Here is a 16,802-nt window from a genome sequence, read left to right on the forward strand (position 1 = left end):
GGAGTTCTTTACTTTTCTTCGAAAAACTAATTTTGTGGAAAAAGTTTTTTTAATTAATGTCTCTTCGTTTTATATTGATATAGTCTTTTCAGTGAAAAAGAAAATAATACATTAAATATTTTCGTTTTTTAAATACTTTATAGTTTGACCTGCTATTTGTATGCTGGAGAAAAATTTTCACCAATTTTTAACAACATATACCCTTTTAAAAATCTGGACACAAATAGTAGTGTTTAATTTAGTTTCATACCTCCTCTAATTGACCTGAAAAGAAAAACTTGATACGATTCGCAAAATAATATGTTTACTATCTTTGATATCTTGGATACAGTTACTCTATTTTGATTTGGTTAAATTTTCAGCGCAGAAGTAGCCCCGAAAGTTTATACATAATACCCTCAGTCGTTCTTGGGATACAGCTAAGATGCTTTATTGGGAATTAGCACTAACACAGTGCATTTTGATTTAATGTTACGGCAAAATTTAGTTTTTAAACATAATGGGCAAATGGGAGGTGGGCGTGGGAGCGGGATTAGTTGCCCTCCACTTTCGAATATTAAAAATGGCATCAGCCCTTTCTACTTTCAATAGAATTTCGAATTTTCTACGACCACCCCTTCAATACGAAGTGCCCTGGTCTAAAGGAAAAAAAATACATTGTACCTACATCGATCTTTACTATAAAATTGTCAAGCTTTCCAATCACTTTCCACTATTAAAAAGAGCACTAGGCCTTTCGATTTCCAATCGAATGATCCCCTTTTGAGTTTCTACGACAACGCTTTCTATAAACACCTTATATTCCCCCAGGACATAAATTACAACCCTTACCCTAAGGGCTGTGAGGGGGGTTGTCATCCTCAAAGACCTGATTTCCAGAACTTTGAACTACGTTAAACAAAATGGCTATATCAACATTTTGATTGGATCTGTTTGGGGAAATGATGGGCGTGAGAGGCACGTTAGTTGCTCTCCAATCACTTTCAATTATTAATAAAAGTACTTGCCCTTTCAATTTCGAATCAAACGAGCCCTTTTGAAGTTTCTACGACAATGCTTTCAATTAAAACCTTATATGCCCACAGGGCATAATTTACAACCCTTGCCCTGAGGGCGGGGGCGTTGTCATCCTCAAACACCTAATTTCCAGGACTTTCTACTACGCTGAACAAAATGGCTATCTGAAAATTTTGATTGAATATTTTTGGGGGAATGGTGGGCGTGAGAGGGGGGTTATTTACCCTCTAATCGCTTTCGACTATTAAAAAGGGCACTAGCCCTCTCAATTTGCAATTGAACGAACCCCTTTTGAAGTATTTACGACAAAGCTATCTATAAAAACCTTATATGATCCCAGAGCATAACTTACATCCTTTACCCTGGGGGATCTGGGGGGTTTGTCATCCTCAAATACATAATTTCTAGATTTTTCTACTCCGTTGAACAAAATGGCTATCTCTAAAATTTGGTTGAATGTGTTTACTCTCTACTCATTTTCGACTATTAAAAAAGGCCCTAGCCCTTTCAATTTTCAATCAAATGAGCCCTTTTTGAAACTTCTACAACAACTTTCCATATAAACCTTATATGCCCCCAGGGTATAACTCACAACCATTGTACTAAGGGCTCTGAAGGGTTATAATCCTAAAAGATCTAATTTCCAAAACTTTCACCTACGTTGACCAAAATGTCTATCTCAAAATTTTGATTGGATGTGTTTGGGGAAATGGTTAGCCTGAGAGGGAGGTTTTTTGACCTTCAATAACTTTCTACAATTAGAAACGGCACTAGCCCTTTTAGATTTCCAACTGAATGAGCCTTTTTTTTAAGTTTCTACAACATCGCTTTCTATAAGAACCTTATATGCCCCGAGTTCCCAACTTACAACCCTTGCCCTGAGGGCTGGGGGGAGGGGTTGTCATCCTTAAAGACCTAATTTCCAAAACTTTGAACTACGTTGAATAGATGGCTATCTAATTTTGATTGAATGTGTTTGGGGAAAAGGCAGGCAATGAGCCTTGATCCTAGGTCCCTAGGCAGCATAGGAAATCCGCTAGCGCACCTCAAAATGGCGCAGGGGTGTAAACATCACTGAGTGGCACGCCGAGCAAGGTGATGGCCAACGCGCTTCGGGTGACCGCAAGACTGGGGACCTTGCGGTGTACCTTATCCCGAAGAAACGCTAAATGATGATGATAAATATGATGATGAAAAGTTTGGCTACGGCATCCCCGGTATTATGCGATGCGACGAGAATGGCGCTCTCGTCAAAAAGTATGCTAGCTAACGTCATATCAAGAAGACAAGGCCTGAATATCGCCTTCTGGAGCCTGTGCTCGATTAAATGTTCATTGACACAAGCTTTTGTAGTTGATGAATTTTATCGTTATGACCTTGATAATCTATGTGTTTCTGAGGCAAGACTAAATGGACGTAACATCTTGACCCTTGAATCCTCGGCTGGGAAAGCGGTCTTTTTTTATAACTCGGGACCATTAGATGGATCTGTCCGAGAAGGATTAGGTATCCTGTTGTCCCCCAAAGCAGTCACTGGGCTCATCGAGTATGAGCTTGTGTCACAGAGAATCGTACGGGCAAGAATTAAAGGTCGCACGAACAATCTGACTATCCTTAGCGTTTACGCCCCAATAAGAGATTCCTCTGAATAGCAAAAAGATAAGTTTTAGAGTGACCTGCAGACAGTCATTGATAAGATTCCCCGGAAAGATATCCACCTAATTGGAGGTGACTTCAATAACAGAATCGGCGAAAGCTGAATAACTCGGAACAGGCGATTGGCAAGCATGGCCTCGGAGACAGGTGCACAAATGGAAAAAGGCTTTTGCTGTTCGTAATGCAGAACAATCTCGCTGTGGCTAACACCTTGTTTAGGCACAAGCCTTGCAATACGTATACATGGGAATCCCGCGATGGAAGAGTAAGGCCCAAATAGATTATCTCCTTGTATCCCGACGATGAAAATCCTTGGTATTGAACTCGAGAATGCACAGAGGTGCTGACACGGGATCCAAAAATAGATCTGCCACTTCTGGCTTAAGACAAGGCTAAAGTATAGACTTAGCTCAAGGAAGACTACTATGCCGAACCAGAAAATAGACGTGTCAAAGCTGAAAGTAGATGAGTACCCAGGAGCATTTGTCCTTGAACTCTCAAACCACTTCACTGTCCTTCAAGATGACACCGAGGAAGTAACCCCGACTGATCAGTTCCCCAACTGCCCCAAGATAAAGATTAAGAAGAAATGGAGCAAATTCAAGGACCACATCAATGAAGCTGCCTCAAACATACTTGGGTTTGTAAAGCGTAAAACCAAGAAATGGATCCCAGAAAAGACGCTCAGACTCTCTGCCAAGAAAAAAGAAATGACCAACAAGAAGTCCCCCACATACAAAGTTCTACGACAACGATGTTATAAATCGGCAAGAGCTGACAAAAAAGCCTACTGGTCTAATGTTGCCAGTGATATGGAAAAAGCCGCATCACGGAACGATACACGAAAACTCTATCAGATACTTGGAGAATGCACTGGGAAGACGAAGCAAACTAACATCCCCTCGCTTAAGGCGAAGGATGGGAAAATACTCACAAGCAGCGAGGAGCGTATCGAAAGATGGCGAGTTCACTTCCAAGAGCTATTGATACCAGAAGACAATAGTAATCGAAAGCAACCACTTACACCACCACAGAACCCCCGTACAGCCAGGCTTATGAAAATGTATGTACGGACCCACCCTCCAGGGATGAAGTAATTAAGGCGATCCAAGTTTGGAAAAACCATAAAAACCCTGGAATAGATGGGATTCCTGCCGAGCTACTGAAAGCTCTCCCCGAGGTGGCGGCGGATAAACTTCATAGCGTGATAACCGAAGGCTGAGACAATGAATACATCCCAGATGACTGGAAGACCTCAATAATCGTCCCTATCTTCAAAAAAGGAGACAGAATGGACTGCAAAAACTACCGAGGTATATCCCTTATCCCTATTGCTGCCAAGCTGTTCGCAGTCATACTTTTAAATAGATTCAGAGACATCAGAAACAGCCGAACGTGACCCAACCAAGCAGGATTCAGGCCGGGCATGGGTTGCTGTGACCAGATTGTTATCCTGCAATCCTTGAACACCGGTTTAAACACCAGCAGGAAACAATCCAAATCTTCATAGACTTCATTACCGCGTTTGATTCGGTCCATCGTGATACAATATGGGAAGCAATGAGAGAGGACGGTGTGCCTGACAAGATCATCAGTCTGCTCAAGGCATACTATGCTAGAACAAAGGCCCGGGTAAGAGTCGATGGCGATCTTTCAGATCCTGCCCTGATTGATGAAGGTGGAACTATGTTCAACTTCGTCATCGATTGGATCCTCAGGATCCTGGACAAGTATAAAGGCGTTGCAGTGAGTCCGTCTTTCTCCGTCACAGATCTTGACTATGCTGACGATTTGGACATGCTTGCTGAATCCGTTGCAGATGCCCAGGCTATGATAAATGACGCGGCAGTCAAGGCACTCTCGACTGGTCTCCAAATAAACCTAACAAAAACAAAATCCATGCGAACAGATAGGATGGATAAAACCACTGTGACACTAAATGGTAATCAGATAGAGGACTTCCAGTCGTTCAAATACCTCGGATCGATGGCAAACCCTGCCGGCGAATCTTCAGAAGAAATCCAGAGCTGCATATCGTCGTCCTGGAGTGTCTTCCTTCAATTACGGAAGTATCTCTGGAAGCGGACCGAAATTTCGCCACGCACAAAGCTTCAAGTGTATGAAGCTATGGTTCTCTCTGTCCTCCTTTCTGGATGTGAAACGTGGTCACTTAAAGCAGCCGAAGCGTTGAGCTTGAATATATTCAACCACAAATGCCTGCCCTATATCCTGGGTATCCGCCTCTCAGATAGAATCTCGAATGAAAAAGTAAAGAGAATATGCGGGGATCGCCCACTTGTCTCTGACATTGTTAAGCACAGGAGACTGAGATGGTTTGGCCACACAATGCGCAGACCTGATGGCCATATAAACAAAAATGTCTCAAATGTCTAATACTACCAGTATGGAAGAAGAGGGCAGGAGGCCAAAAGAAGACGTGGATAGCAACAATTAAGTCTGATCTGGAGCCAATCGGGGGATTCCGAAAAAACGGCCGTCGCTGGGATCGCCAGTGGCTGGAAATTGTGGAACCTGCCACCCTCGAGCGAAACCTATGGAAGGAGACATGTCGTCATCTGCTGGGCGCCACTAGGAGTCTGGATGTGGCTTGAACGTGCAACAAGTACAAGTAAGTAAGGGGGTTAGTTGCCCTCAAGTCACTTTCGACTATTAAAAAGGATACTAGCCCTTTGAATATCCCATCGAAAGAGCCCCTTTTCAAGCTTCTACGACAACTTTTTTGATACGAAGTACCCTGGTTTAAAGGAAAAAAATAATTAATAATGCATTGTGCCGTCATCGTTCTTATATGCCCCCAGGGCATATCTTAAAACCCTGGTCCTGAGGGTTGTGAGGTAGTGTTCTTCTCACAAACATAATTTCTATATGAAAATCTACTACGCAGAACAAAATGGCTATATCAAAATTTTGACTGGATGCGTTTGGGTAAATGGTGGGCATGGAAGGGGTGTCAGTTGCCTTCCAATTACTTTTGAGTATTAAAAATGGCACAAGCCGCTCCAATTTCCGATCGAATGAGCACTTTTCGAAGTTTCTACGACATCTCCTTCGATACGAAGTGCCTTGGCCTAAAGAGAAAAAAATAATACATTGTGCCAAAATCGTTCTTTACTTAGGCATTGCGCTGCCTATGATTTAGAGAAACTTATTTTTTTATTTAATTCCTAATAATTTCTAAAATCCTGCCAGACCTTTCCAAGATATGAAGAGGGATGCCTTCTCCTAAGACCCCCTGTTTCCAGTTAAATTTCATTTTGGCACAGCCAAATTTCTGCTAAACTTTAATTTATATCCTTTCCCCTCAAACAAAGCAAGTCCTTAGATTGATTTAATCTTATTTTCTCATCATCTTATTTGGCTGCTAGATACTCAAGATCCTTTCTTTTTCTTAAAAATTCGTGAAGTACACTTTTGTGTCCACAAAAATAGGCTTAGTCCAAAATATTCCTCGAAATGATGGGAGATCAAAGAATAGATTCTATCCCTCTCATCCTTCTTTCTTTATGCATCTGAAGGCTTATTGAAAGTTATAAAATGACAATAAAAATGCACTTGTTGAGGCTTCGGCCCCCCCCCCTCTACCAGTCACAATACGATTCTTTGGTCTTTCTGGGTAATAGCTGGTGCCCAATTATACACCACTAAACATAATGAAGTTTAAATGAATCAATTCAGTTAAATGAAGCTTTGAAATGATTATTTAAACTAACGTTAATTCTGTAGGGACTATTTTCACATGGGAATGAATGTACCATCACGCGGTATTATATCCTCTGGAGCTACTCAGCTTACTGCATAGTTTTTGGATATCTCTGCATTAATTAGCGATTTCATAATTGTTACTCCATAGCATTTTTGACCTCTTCGGGCAGAACTTATTGTTTTGGGCCACAAAACAGCTGAAACCGCAGCTTTGCTGTGGTGAAACCTCTTTTACTACTTAGCGAGAAAGCTAGAAAATTTCAATTTTTGTTCGACTAAGAAATTTACTGATATTCTAGCATCATTCAAGCAAAGAAAAAGAAAAAAAGAAGCAAACAAATAAACCCGCATCCGCAATCATTCTTCAAAAAACACAGGGTTTCTTATTTTTTTAAATAAAACTTTTAGAATTTACGCAACAGGGTTTCCTGATATGCTAAATTTAATGGTAGAGTTTTTGTTAAAATCGCTGAGTTTGAAAAGTTCGTTTAGAGCTTTAATTTTGGAAAAAAAAATGTGAGTGACATCATATTTATATACATTTCAAGAGCATAAATTATATCATTCCCCCCCCCCCCCCTCAAATGTTAGTATAGTTTTTAGCCTCTATGACGCATGCAAAACTAAACAAGATGATAACTGACTTTGAACAGCAAAAGAAAAAGCATGGAACAAGAAACAGCTAAAATCACATTGATTGCAAAGGAAAACGCTGCACAACGAAATCTGCTTTTAGATGACAAAAGCAAAACTACAATGGAACGAAGGAATGTGTTAGTTTAGCGTGCGTGAGTCTGTGAAGGATAAACAGGAAGGAGAAAATTCAATTTATTCCAGAATAACTTAATTCAATGAAAATTTCTGATTTTCACCCAAGAATGAAGAAACATGTTGCTGTAGCGTCTGTAGAGATACACGGGAAAAGGGAAATGAATTCACAGATGAATTTCATAACCACTCTGGAATGGAATGAAGTTAATTTGGTGTCTGTGAAGGGTGAACAGGAAAGAAGAATTGGTCTCATGCTAGAAAGAAAATCATGTGAGCTACGTCACATTTTATATACTCTTTTGCTCTTTTATATTCATTTAAAGAACACAAATTATATCATATTTTAACCAGAGAGAGGGGGGGGGGGGGTTGTATGCTCCTAGTATCTATGACGCATACAAAATTAAATAAAATGACAAATGACTCCGAACAGTTAAGGAAAAAGGCCGAAAATATTGTAAAACCAAATCTGCAGTTAGAAGCCAAAGTAAAGCTTCATTTAAATGAAGGAGCATGTAAGTTTAGGGTGTGAGAGTCTATGAAGGATACACAGAAAGGAGGAATGGGTTCTTAGCATCTATGGCACGTGCAAAATTACACAAAATGACAAATGACTCTGAACCACTAAAGAAAAAGGCAGAAAATACTGTAAAACCAAATCTGCAGTTAGAAGACAAAGTAAAACTTCATTTAAATGAAGGAGCATGTTAGTTTGAGGCGTGAGAGTCAATGAAGGATGCGCAGAAAGGAGTAATGGATTCTTAGTATCTATGACACGTGCAAAATTACACAAGATGACGAATGACTCTGAACCACTAAAGACAAAGGCATGGAACAAGAAACAGCAAAAATAACATTGAATTGCAAACGAAAATGTGACTTAAAACTAAAGAGAATCCCGATAATTATGCTATTCCGTAATTTAGATATTTAAGAAATAACAATAGAATAATGAACGTGTTATTTTGGTGTCTGTAAATGATCAACAGGAAGAAGGAATTGAATGCACGCCAAAATATCTTAAACCACCCAAAATTGCTGATTTGTCAAACTATGACTTGAAACTAAAGAAAAGAACGATAATTATGCCAATACGTAATTTAGATATTACAGAGGCTAAAAACATTAAAACATTCCTGGTTGTTTCTGAATTATGCAACAACACCATTAAAGCAGAAATATAACGACTGGGGATAAGCTGGGATATATTTTTTTAAATATTTTTTTCAAAATTACACATGATTTTGAATGAATCCAAACAGCTAAAGCAAAAGGAACGGGAAAATTTTCTGAAATAATAATGCATGAAAATGAAGCACAACGAGATGTATGGCCAGAAGTCATGCGATAACAAGCATCACAGAGAATCCCAATTGAAAATAATGGACAAAGAGACCTGCGGTTAGAAGATAAGCGACAGGGATGACCACATTGAATCGTAGATGGAATCTGCCATTAGAAGAAAAGCAACAGCGTGAATCACAACCAGTTCCAGGAGAAAACAAATTCTATAAAATGGGTGATTCTTTGATGCATTAACAGGAAGGAGAAATTAAACTCACGTCAGAATTTCTTGATTCAATTCAAATTCATGATTTGCCACCTCATGACTTTAAACTAAAGAATAACGTGATGATTATGCTAATGCGTAGTTAGAGAAACAAATGTGTAAAAAAAAAGTGTACAAGCCTGTAGCTTGCCAAGTGCCGGGCTCCGGCACTTGGCATATATATATATATATATATATATATATATATATATATATATATATATATATATATATATATATATATATATATATATATATATATATATATATATATATATATATATATATATATATATATATATATATATATATATATATATATATATATATATATATATATATACGAGGTTTTTTTTTTTAAGTAAGTACCGTTTTGGAATTAAAAAAAGACGTGCAAAGATATCGCAATAATTTTATTTTTACATGAAAGCCTGTACCTTAATCTACTTTTTTACATAATATTCTTGAATATTGAGGCACTTTCAATAACGCGGAAGCGGTTTTGAATACCCTCCTCATAAAATTCTCCCGCCTCACTTCTAAACCACTGTATAACAGTTCTTTTGACTTCGTTATCGTCTTTAAGATGCTGACCGCACAGGTGTTTCTTCAAGTGCAGGAACAAATGGTAGTTGCTGGGTGCCAGATCAGGGCTGTATGGAGGATGATCTAGAGTTTCCCATTTAAAAGATTTGATGAGATCTTTGGTCCGATTAGCCACATGTGGGCGGGCATTGTCATGCAGCAAAATGATGCGCTTACTCAACTTGCCACGTCTTTTGTTCTGGATTGCACGACGCAGAATGTTCAGTGTCTCAAAATAAGACTCTGCATTGATTATCTTATTACGAGGCAGGAACTCCACAAACAATACTACTTTTTTGTCCCAAAAAACTGTGCACATGATTTTCCGGGCAGAAATTGTTTGCTCAAATTTCACTTTTTTGGGTGATGATGAATGTCGCCATTCCATGGATTGTTGTTTTAATTCTGATGTGACGTAGGCCACCCATGTTTTGTCACCAGTAAAAATTTGGTCTAAAACATCTTCACCTTCATTGTGGTATTGCTCAAGGAAAGTTAGTGCCCTGCCTAAACGTTGGGTTTTGTGCAAATCCGTCAACATTTTTGGAACCCAAAGTGAACACAATTTCTGGTAATTCAAGTTCTCAGTCACAATGCAATACAAAACTACGAGAATATTGAGGAAACCAGTCGCACATTGATGAAATTGTAAAGCGTCTGTTTTCTCTCACTTTTTATTCCACTTTCTGCACCAAATCTTCATTAAAGACCAAAGGACACCCACTCCATTCTTCATCATGCACATTTGTGCGGCCATCTTTAAATGCTCTCACCCATTTCCTTACCATTCCATCACTCATAATGTTTTGTCCGTAAACTTCACAGATCTCACAATGAATATCGATCGGTTTTACGCCTTTAGCACTAAGAAATCGTAAAACCGCCCGTACTTTACAATCAGCGGGACTCACCATTGTCGGAGGCATCTTAAACACTCAGTAAACAACGTATACAATTAAGAATCAGACTGTAATGGCTTCAGTGCGTAGACAAGAGATGTAGGTAACCAGCGCGCATGCGCAGAACGACGACCTTAGCGCTGTGGCGGCGGAATCGCAAAACGGTATTTACTTAAAAAACATATCCTTTTGACATATCCTTTTCTGTTGACATATCCTTTTCTGAAATATTCATTGGAAGAATTCGAAAGAAAAACATGATTGTCCACCTGCAAATTAAGCATGGCATGTTGCTCTTTCCCCGCTCAGTACTTTCGAGAATTGAGACCATTGTTAGGAGGCAGGGGCCTTACTCCTGTCTGTGGTAGTTTCTATTTGTTTAAAGCTTAACTTGAGATAATCATTTCAATTTTTGTTCGTTTAAGGATTTATGACTCACTTAAAACAATATTTTTTACCTTTAAGTTTCATCTGATTTTTTTTTTTTACTTTTGTTCGCTCTGGTTCCGTTTATTAGTTGAAAGTAATAGGACGTTCACTACCTGTTTGAATGCTCTCTATTTTCTTTGAAAAAAAAATCCTTTTTTTCAAAAAGGTTTTATTTTAATTTTGGCTCGTTTTTAATTGACACAGTTTTAGTGCTTTTCGTTAAGATCTCTTTTGTTTCCATAGTCTTTGGCAATATTTTTAGTGTCTATCTCAGTGCTCTGCTTGTCTAAGCCAAACTGAGAAAAAAACATTTGTCTGCTGGTCTTAGGTGGCTGGCACATATAGACAGGACCAATCTTCTAAATATTTTTGTTTGCGTTTACTTTGAAGTTTATCTCAATGCTCTGCTAGTCTAAGCCAAACTGAGAAAAAATATTTGTCTGCTTGTTTTAGGTGTCACATATAGTTACAAACATATCAGAAACGGACAACATTTTGGGCTCATTTTGGGGTATTACAAACCAATGCAGCTACGTTTAGGTTCAAATTTGTATTTTGCATAGGCCCACTAGACCAAGAAACCCGTGAACATCATTTTAAATCTGACTGGAAAGACCCGATAAAAGGTTCCCCTTTTGTGCGTCTGAATTCTTTTAACCTTTTGGTCTTGAATTTAAAGGCAAGTAACTCGGCTGAATATAAGTATTACTAATCTTAGGTAAGCAAAAAATAATTCGGTACTTGTTAACTTAACGAAACACACCCAAGAAGTGAAATTAGGGTAATCCAAAAGTAATACAACCTTCATATATTCTTTAGTTTAAATAATGATATAATTTGGGCTATATATTTGCACATTAGGGTGGCGGTGGTAAAGTATTTGGACAGTGCCCCTAACATAACCTACCCCCCGCCCCCCAAACCCTCTAATGTGCAAATATATAGCCCAAATTATAAAAGTCGAATGGATTCTATCACCCGCCACATGTCGTTATTGCTATGAAACCGGTATTCTAAGATCTAATCTAAGCCGAATTCTTGAGCGTGTTTCGTTTAGTTAACAGGTAGCAGTATTTCTATGTTTTAGTCTCGATAGATGAAAAAGCAAGCAAACATAATAGAACTGATGAATTGAATAATTTCAAGGAATCTATGGCAGAAGTTTACGACAACGCATGAATGATTCTATGATTTGATCAACAAAAAGGTCGATGAATAAATTCATCCCGAAAGCTGTAAGGCAGGAATCCTGCTGGTTTCATAGAAAGACATAAAGAAAATGCAAACAAAAAAAAAAAAAAAAAAAAAATACAGCGCTTAGATTTCCAAAACACTGCCAACGGAATGAACTAAGATTAAACAACAAAAGACATTAATGTATCAGTAAAAAAAAAATCAATGTATAAAACTGTCATGTTTAATAATGTGATTCGAGAAACACATCGTACCCCCGTCGTATTCTACCTTTTGCCCTATATTTCAGAATTCAATAAAGATTAATTAATTAATCTACGGAACCATTTTGCGTAATCATACATCAGCATGGAAACCTGTAAAAAAAAATAGTTGCTGCTTCAAGGTGTAATAGATTTCCTAGAGGCACCATCGAAGTTCTAATGCTTCTCACATTCTGGAAACTCCCTACGTCGACCAATTGTTCAAAATAATATGCTGTCCGTAGCAATGAACGATAAGTAAGGAGGCACTAACGCCAATAGTGTTCTAGAGTGTAAAAAGTGGTTATTTGAAAACATCGCAGGCGCTACAAAAATCTAATTTTAAGACTGATTCCCAAAGTGCAAAACTTATACCTTACAATTATCTATCAAAAGTTGCAAACAGGGGAAAACTTGCAGAATTTAAAAAAAGGAAACGCATCCGAAAAGAGTAATGGTATCAGTAAAAACGATGGAGTCAAAATCAGCAAGACCTAAAGCTCAAATAACATCTTATTTGAAATCTCAAATTTTATGTATTTCTTGACATTAGAATCTGTGCTTATTTGTTGCTATTGTTTTGTTTTCGTTGCTTATATATATATATATATATATATATATATATATATATATATATATATATATATATATATATATATATATATATATATATATATATATATATATATATATATATATATATATATATATATATATATATATATATATATATATATATATATATATATATATATATATATATATATATATATATATATATATATATATATATATATATATATATATATATACTTAATATTACTGCGATTGAATACCTCACAGTAATTCTATAAACAATTATGAGTGACTTCAGTGAAATTTGTTATTTTGTTTTTTAAAGGATCTTTTTGTTGGCATCCAATGCTGAAATTCTTCTTGGTCTTGTGCTTACTTTATTACCCTGTAAATTTTGCAATACCCCGGCAAGACCTTATTGTCTTTATTAAACATAGGTCCAGTTCGGCTTTAGTTCTTAATTAATTCTTAATTATTTTCAAGGAGGTGAGTAGTTTGCCCTCTAACCTTCCCTCATTTATAAGATGATATAAGTGCATAGTACATATACCTGATTGCCACAGAGTGACGGCAATCACTCTTCAAGTGACGGCAATCACCATTTTCAAACAGTACTGAAACGAACTGTAAGTAAGGAGTGACTCGGCCCAATAGTAACCAAAACTCTAGAAAACGGAATTTGGATATCAATAGATACATCAAAATAACTGGCTTATTATGTTAATTCCAAATATGTAAGATTCATTACGTTTAGTATTACCAAACAAAAGCTATGAGCCTGAGAAAAATTTGCCTGATTCTAAAAAGGGGGACACCCCTTAAAAGTTAAAGAATCTTAATGAGAATAATGCCAACAGGTTTAGCACATCAGAAAACCCTACTGTAGGCATTCTAGCTCTAAGCTGCAAAAATGTGGAATTTTTTTTTTTTTTTGGCCAGAAGAAAGATCGCGGATGAGCGTTTCAGGGTTGCCATCTGTAGCATGAAAGTGTTGTTTTAGCACTATTTCATTATGTTTAGCACTGTAGTACGTGCTCAGGGTTGCCACCTGTAGCACGAAAGTGCTATTTTAGAACTGTTTTAGCACTGTTACAGTCAATTTCTTGACTGTAGTACTAAAATCGTTTTGTAGCGCACAAACTTGGCCAATTGTTGCACTTTAAGAACCTACCGTGTTGGTAATCCCGGCGTGTTTATTTGTTGATTTTTTTTCCAGGGGTGATAGTACTGAACCAATGGTCCTAGAATATCGGGAGAGTACTCATTCGAACCGAATTCATACGGAGTGCCTGGCGAGTACTCATTCAAACGGAATTAAAAGTTCTAGTGCTCTTTTTCAGTGACCAAAAAGACTGGAGGGCACCTAGCTCCCGTCCAACGCCTTTTTTTCCCAAAGTTGCCGGATACAAATTTTCAAATAGCCATTTGGTTCAGCATAGTTGAAAGGTCCAGTAACTATGCCTTAGGGGGTAACAGGACCCCCAGAGCCCCTGGGGAATGGTGTGTAAGTCATGAAATTTGTCCATTGCTTACGTATTGTATTTGTTATTGTGAAGTATATTGAAATTCTTCAGGGGGAGGAAGAATATTCTGCCAGAGGGATTTTCCACGGCAAAAATTTTCCGTTGAGAGGAAAATTTCCGGGGGGTGGACTTTCCAGGCGTCCTAGCCGAGTGGTTGGCATGTTTGATTCTTTAGTAATCAATCTGTTAAAGTAAAATTTGCTGGTAAATTCACACGAAAAAAACTAACCATAGACTAAAGTTATTTGGACTGCTCAAATCTAACGGATGGCCATAGAATATTAGATGAGTATTCGTTCAAATTGAAATTGCGAGTTCTAGTGCCGTTTTTAATATTTTCAATGCATTCCGCCACCTGTCACTCTTGTTTTCCCGGATCCTGTTTCGTCACAGTTGATTCAATTTACGGGTACACGGGTTGAAACAAGAGAAATGCATTGGGAGAATACATTTGGTATATCTAATTTTGGCTATATATTTGCAGTTTGGGGGGGGGTGTGTGTAAAGTATAGCGGCACTGCATGCAAAATGTGTCCTAACATGTTTCCTTCTCAATAGCCACTAATTTAGATCTCTACCTCGACCTTTCCCCAGCACACCTGTTGGACATTCGAATATGCATTTTCATAATTGCCTCATATGCTACGTGACATTTCTGTTAAAACTTGATATTTCAAATCCATCGATTAAACTAAGCAGGGTCTATTGATTAGTTTAATATGCTGCTTACTATCATGTTTGATTCTCAATATATTCAGATTTTTCTTTTGTAGCCTTTAACGTAGCTGTGGACAAAGCATTTTTTCTGTGAGTTCCCTGTGCAAAATTGTCGTTTAATTGACTAGTATACCTACTACTCCCTGAACTAATTTGGTAACTAATGAAAAATGTTGTTTCTGAGTCGTCTTTTAGACACCCTAGCTAACACAGCACTTCTGTATAATAAACTAAAGAGGCACTTTTACTGAGCAAACACGAGTATCCTCAGTAGAGGGTATAAGACTGCACTCACCCCTTCCTCAGAAGAAGAATAATGGTAATTAACATAAAACATACCATCTCGCGATTTTTAAAGATCCATGGCACTGTTCTTGCGAAATGTCATTTTTACAATCTTCCGCACCGCCAGAAAAACATTTGCAGCTCTTCGCCCCTTAAGACTCTTTTGGGTGTTTTCGTCATCAAAATTAAACTTTTTTTCGTTTTTTTTTTCTAAATAAGAAAAAGTAAGTCCAGTAGCATCTACAAACCCCAATTGTCATGAGTAGTTTGCGTATTACCTAAAGATATGTGAAAAAAAAACACCAACTTCAGAGCCCTTTTCCAATTTCTTTATTTCACACTTACATCTTTGGCAAAAGAATGCGAAGACGAAGTGTTTAAGGCTGCAGATTTTAAAGGCAGACTACATAGAAAAGAAGAAAGTACATCGGAAAGTTTATTTACAAAAGTAAAGAAGAAATTTTACCCGGAGGGAAAGGTCAAAGGCTGGTCTTTATTTTTGTCCTATGTTTGGAGGTTTAGATGAGAGCGTTTATCACTTGATGTGTGAATGTGAGGAGATGAGTGATTGGAGACTTGAAGTGTTCTGTAGGGGAGACTATGATTTGGAGTGGTTGGTGAGAGTGTATGCGGATTAGTGTTTTATGGGTATCAAAAGCTTGGCACGACTCCTTCATCTCGCGATGAATCATAGAAGTATATTTCAGAGGATTATGTTAGGATTTGTGCAATTTCTTTGTAATGGTTCTTGGTTTATATTTTTGCCATAGCCTATGGGCTTTTAGCGCAAATACATTCTATTCTAGTCATACCTAATTAACTATTTTATCCTTCCAGTAGAGATCTTCCCAAGAAGTCACTTCAGACACTAGTCAAGCTTGTTCACTTCTAGTAAGGCTACACAAAAGTAAGACTATCTTTGCAGATCAATACGGAATGCGTTGCGCATAATAGTTCTCCAAAGGGAAAAGCAATATTTTTCAAATATTTTTACCACTGTGTAAGGATGGCATGCTTTTGAAATTAGGGAAGCGTCGACATAATGTAAGCCATTAAGCTTTCAGAAACTTAATACTACAGACCAAATGTTGGTATATAAACGGTCATTTCGAGGTCTTATGGAAATTGGGATTTGTTGCAAATCCGAACGTGGACTTGATCAAACACCTTCTGTGGAAGGCATACATGGAAGGTCTAAATACATGACTTCAATGCTTGCATTACGTTACTTAAAGCAAGAGGTCACTTGTTTTTTTTCTTCTTTTTCAACACTTTCGTGAAATTAAGGGGGCAAAACTAGCAGGTTTTAGCTGTGTCTAAGTTACCAAATTTTGGCAACAAGTTCTATAAGCCCTAAGATGAGCAGAAATAAAGTCATAAAAAAACGACTGATGAATAAATGAACCAAAGTGAATAAAAATAAATCAACAATCCGACAAATTTTTGTTTCTGACTAGATAAATGTTTTTGCGTTATTAGCTCCAGTGGAGCTTGTGTTTTGCGTCACCAGGTGAAGTTGTGAAGACAAATTGGAAGACAGTATATAGACCTCGACTATCAAAAAAATAGATATGTAATATCTCAGGAACAACTGAGGGGATTGGCTTGAAACTGTCAAGGAGGGTTTGGGAAGGGA

General features: G+C 37.6%; 3 protein-coding genes across 12 annotated transcripts in view; 2 read left to right on the plus strand and 1 right to left on the minus strand.

The window, feature by feature from the left end:
* The window catches only part of nAChRalpha6 (nicotinic acetylcholine receptor alpha6), a 308,906-nt gene extending 292,862 nt beyond the window's left edge, over positions 1–16,044 (minus strand). For all 10 annotated transcript variants that reach the window (XM_089093391.1, XM_089093392.1, XM_089093388.1 and 7 more), the window contains exon 1: positions 15,979–16,044. The gene's annotated coding sequence lies outside the window, so the exon portion shown is untranslated. The remainder of the gene's footprint in view (positions 1–15,978) is intronic.
* Positions 2,256–2,669, plus strand: LOC148949359 (uncharacterized). The gene has a single exon (XM_089092685.1). The coding sequence runs from the start codon at positions 2,256–2,258 to the stop codon at positions 2,667–2,669; it is 414 nt and encodes a 137-aa protein (XP_088948811.1).
* Positions 4,234–6,493, plus strand: LOC148949360 (uncharacterized). Its single transcript, XM_089092686.1, has 2 exons — positions 4,234–4,790; positions 6,418–6,493. Exons 1-2 carry the CDS (start codon positions 4,234–4,236, stop codon positions 6,491–6,493), a joined length of 633 nt encoding a protein of 210 aa, XP_088948812.1.
* Positions 16,045–16,802: the final 758 nt, after the last annotated feature.

Source organism: Artemia sp. Qi Xiang Cuo, chromosome 8 (genome assembly GCF_049724085.1).
Source record: "Artemia sp. Qi Xiang Cuo chromosome 8, ASM4972408v1, whole genome shotgun sequence".
NCBI classification, from domain to species: Eukaryota; Metazoa; Arthropoda; class Branchiopoda; order Anostraca; family Artemiidae; genus Artemia; species Artemia sp. Qi Xiang Cuo.

What these genes read in the sequence shown, in the direction of transcription:
- LOC148949360 (XM_089092686.1), top strand. Translation starts at nt 4,234, where the DNA reads ATGAGAGAGGACGGTGTGCCTGACAAGATCATCAGTCTGCTCAAGGCA. An exon ending in CCACGCACAAAGCTTCAAGT is followed by an intron (nt 4,791 to 6,417) that starts GTATGAAGCTAT and finishes TTAATTCTGTAG; the next exon opens with GGACTATTTTCACATGGGAA.
- LOC148949359 (XM_089092685.1), top strand. Translation starts at nt 2,256, where the DNA reads ATGGCGCTCTCGTCAAAAAGTATGCTAGCTAACGTCATATCAAGAAGA.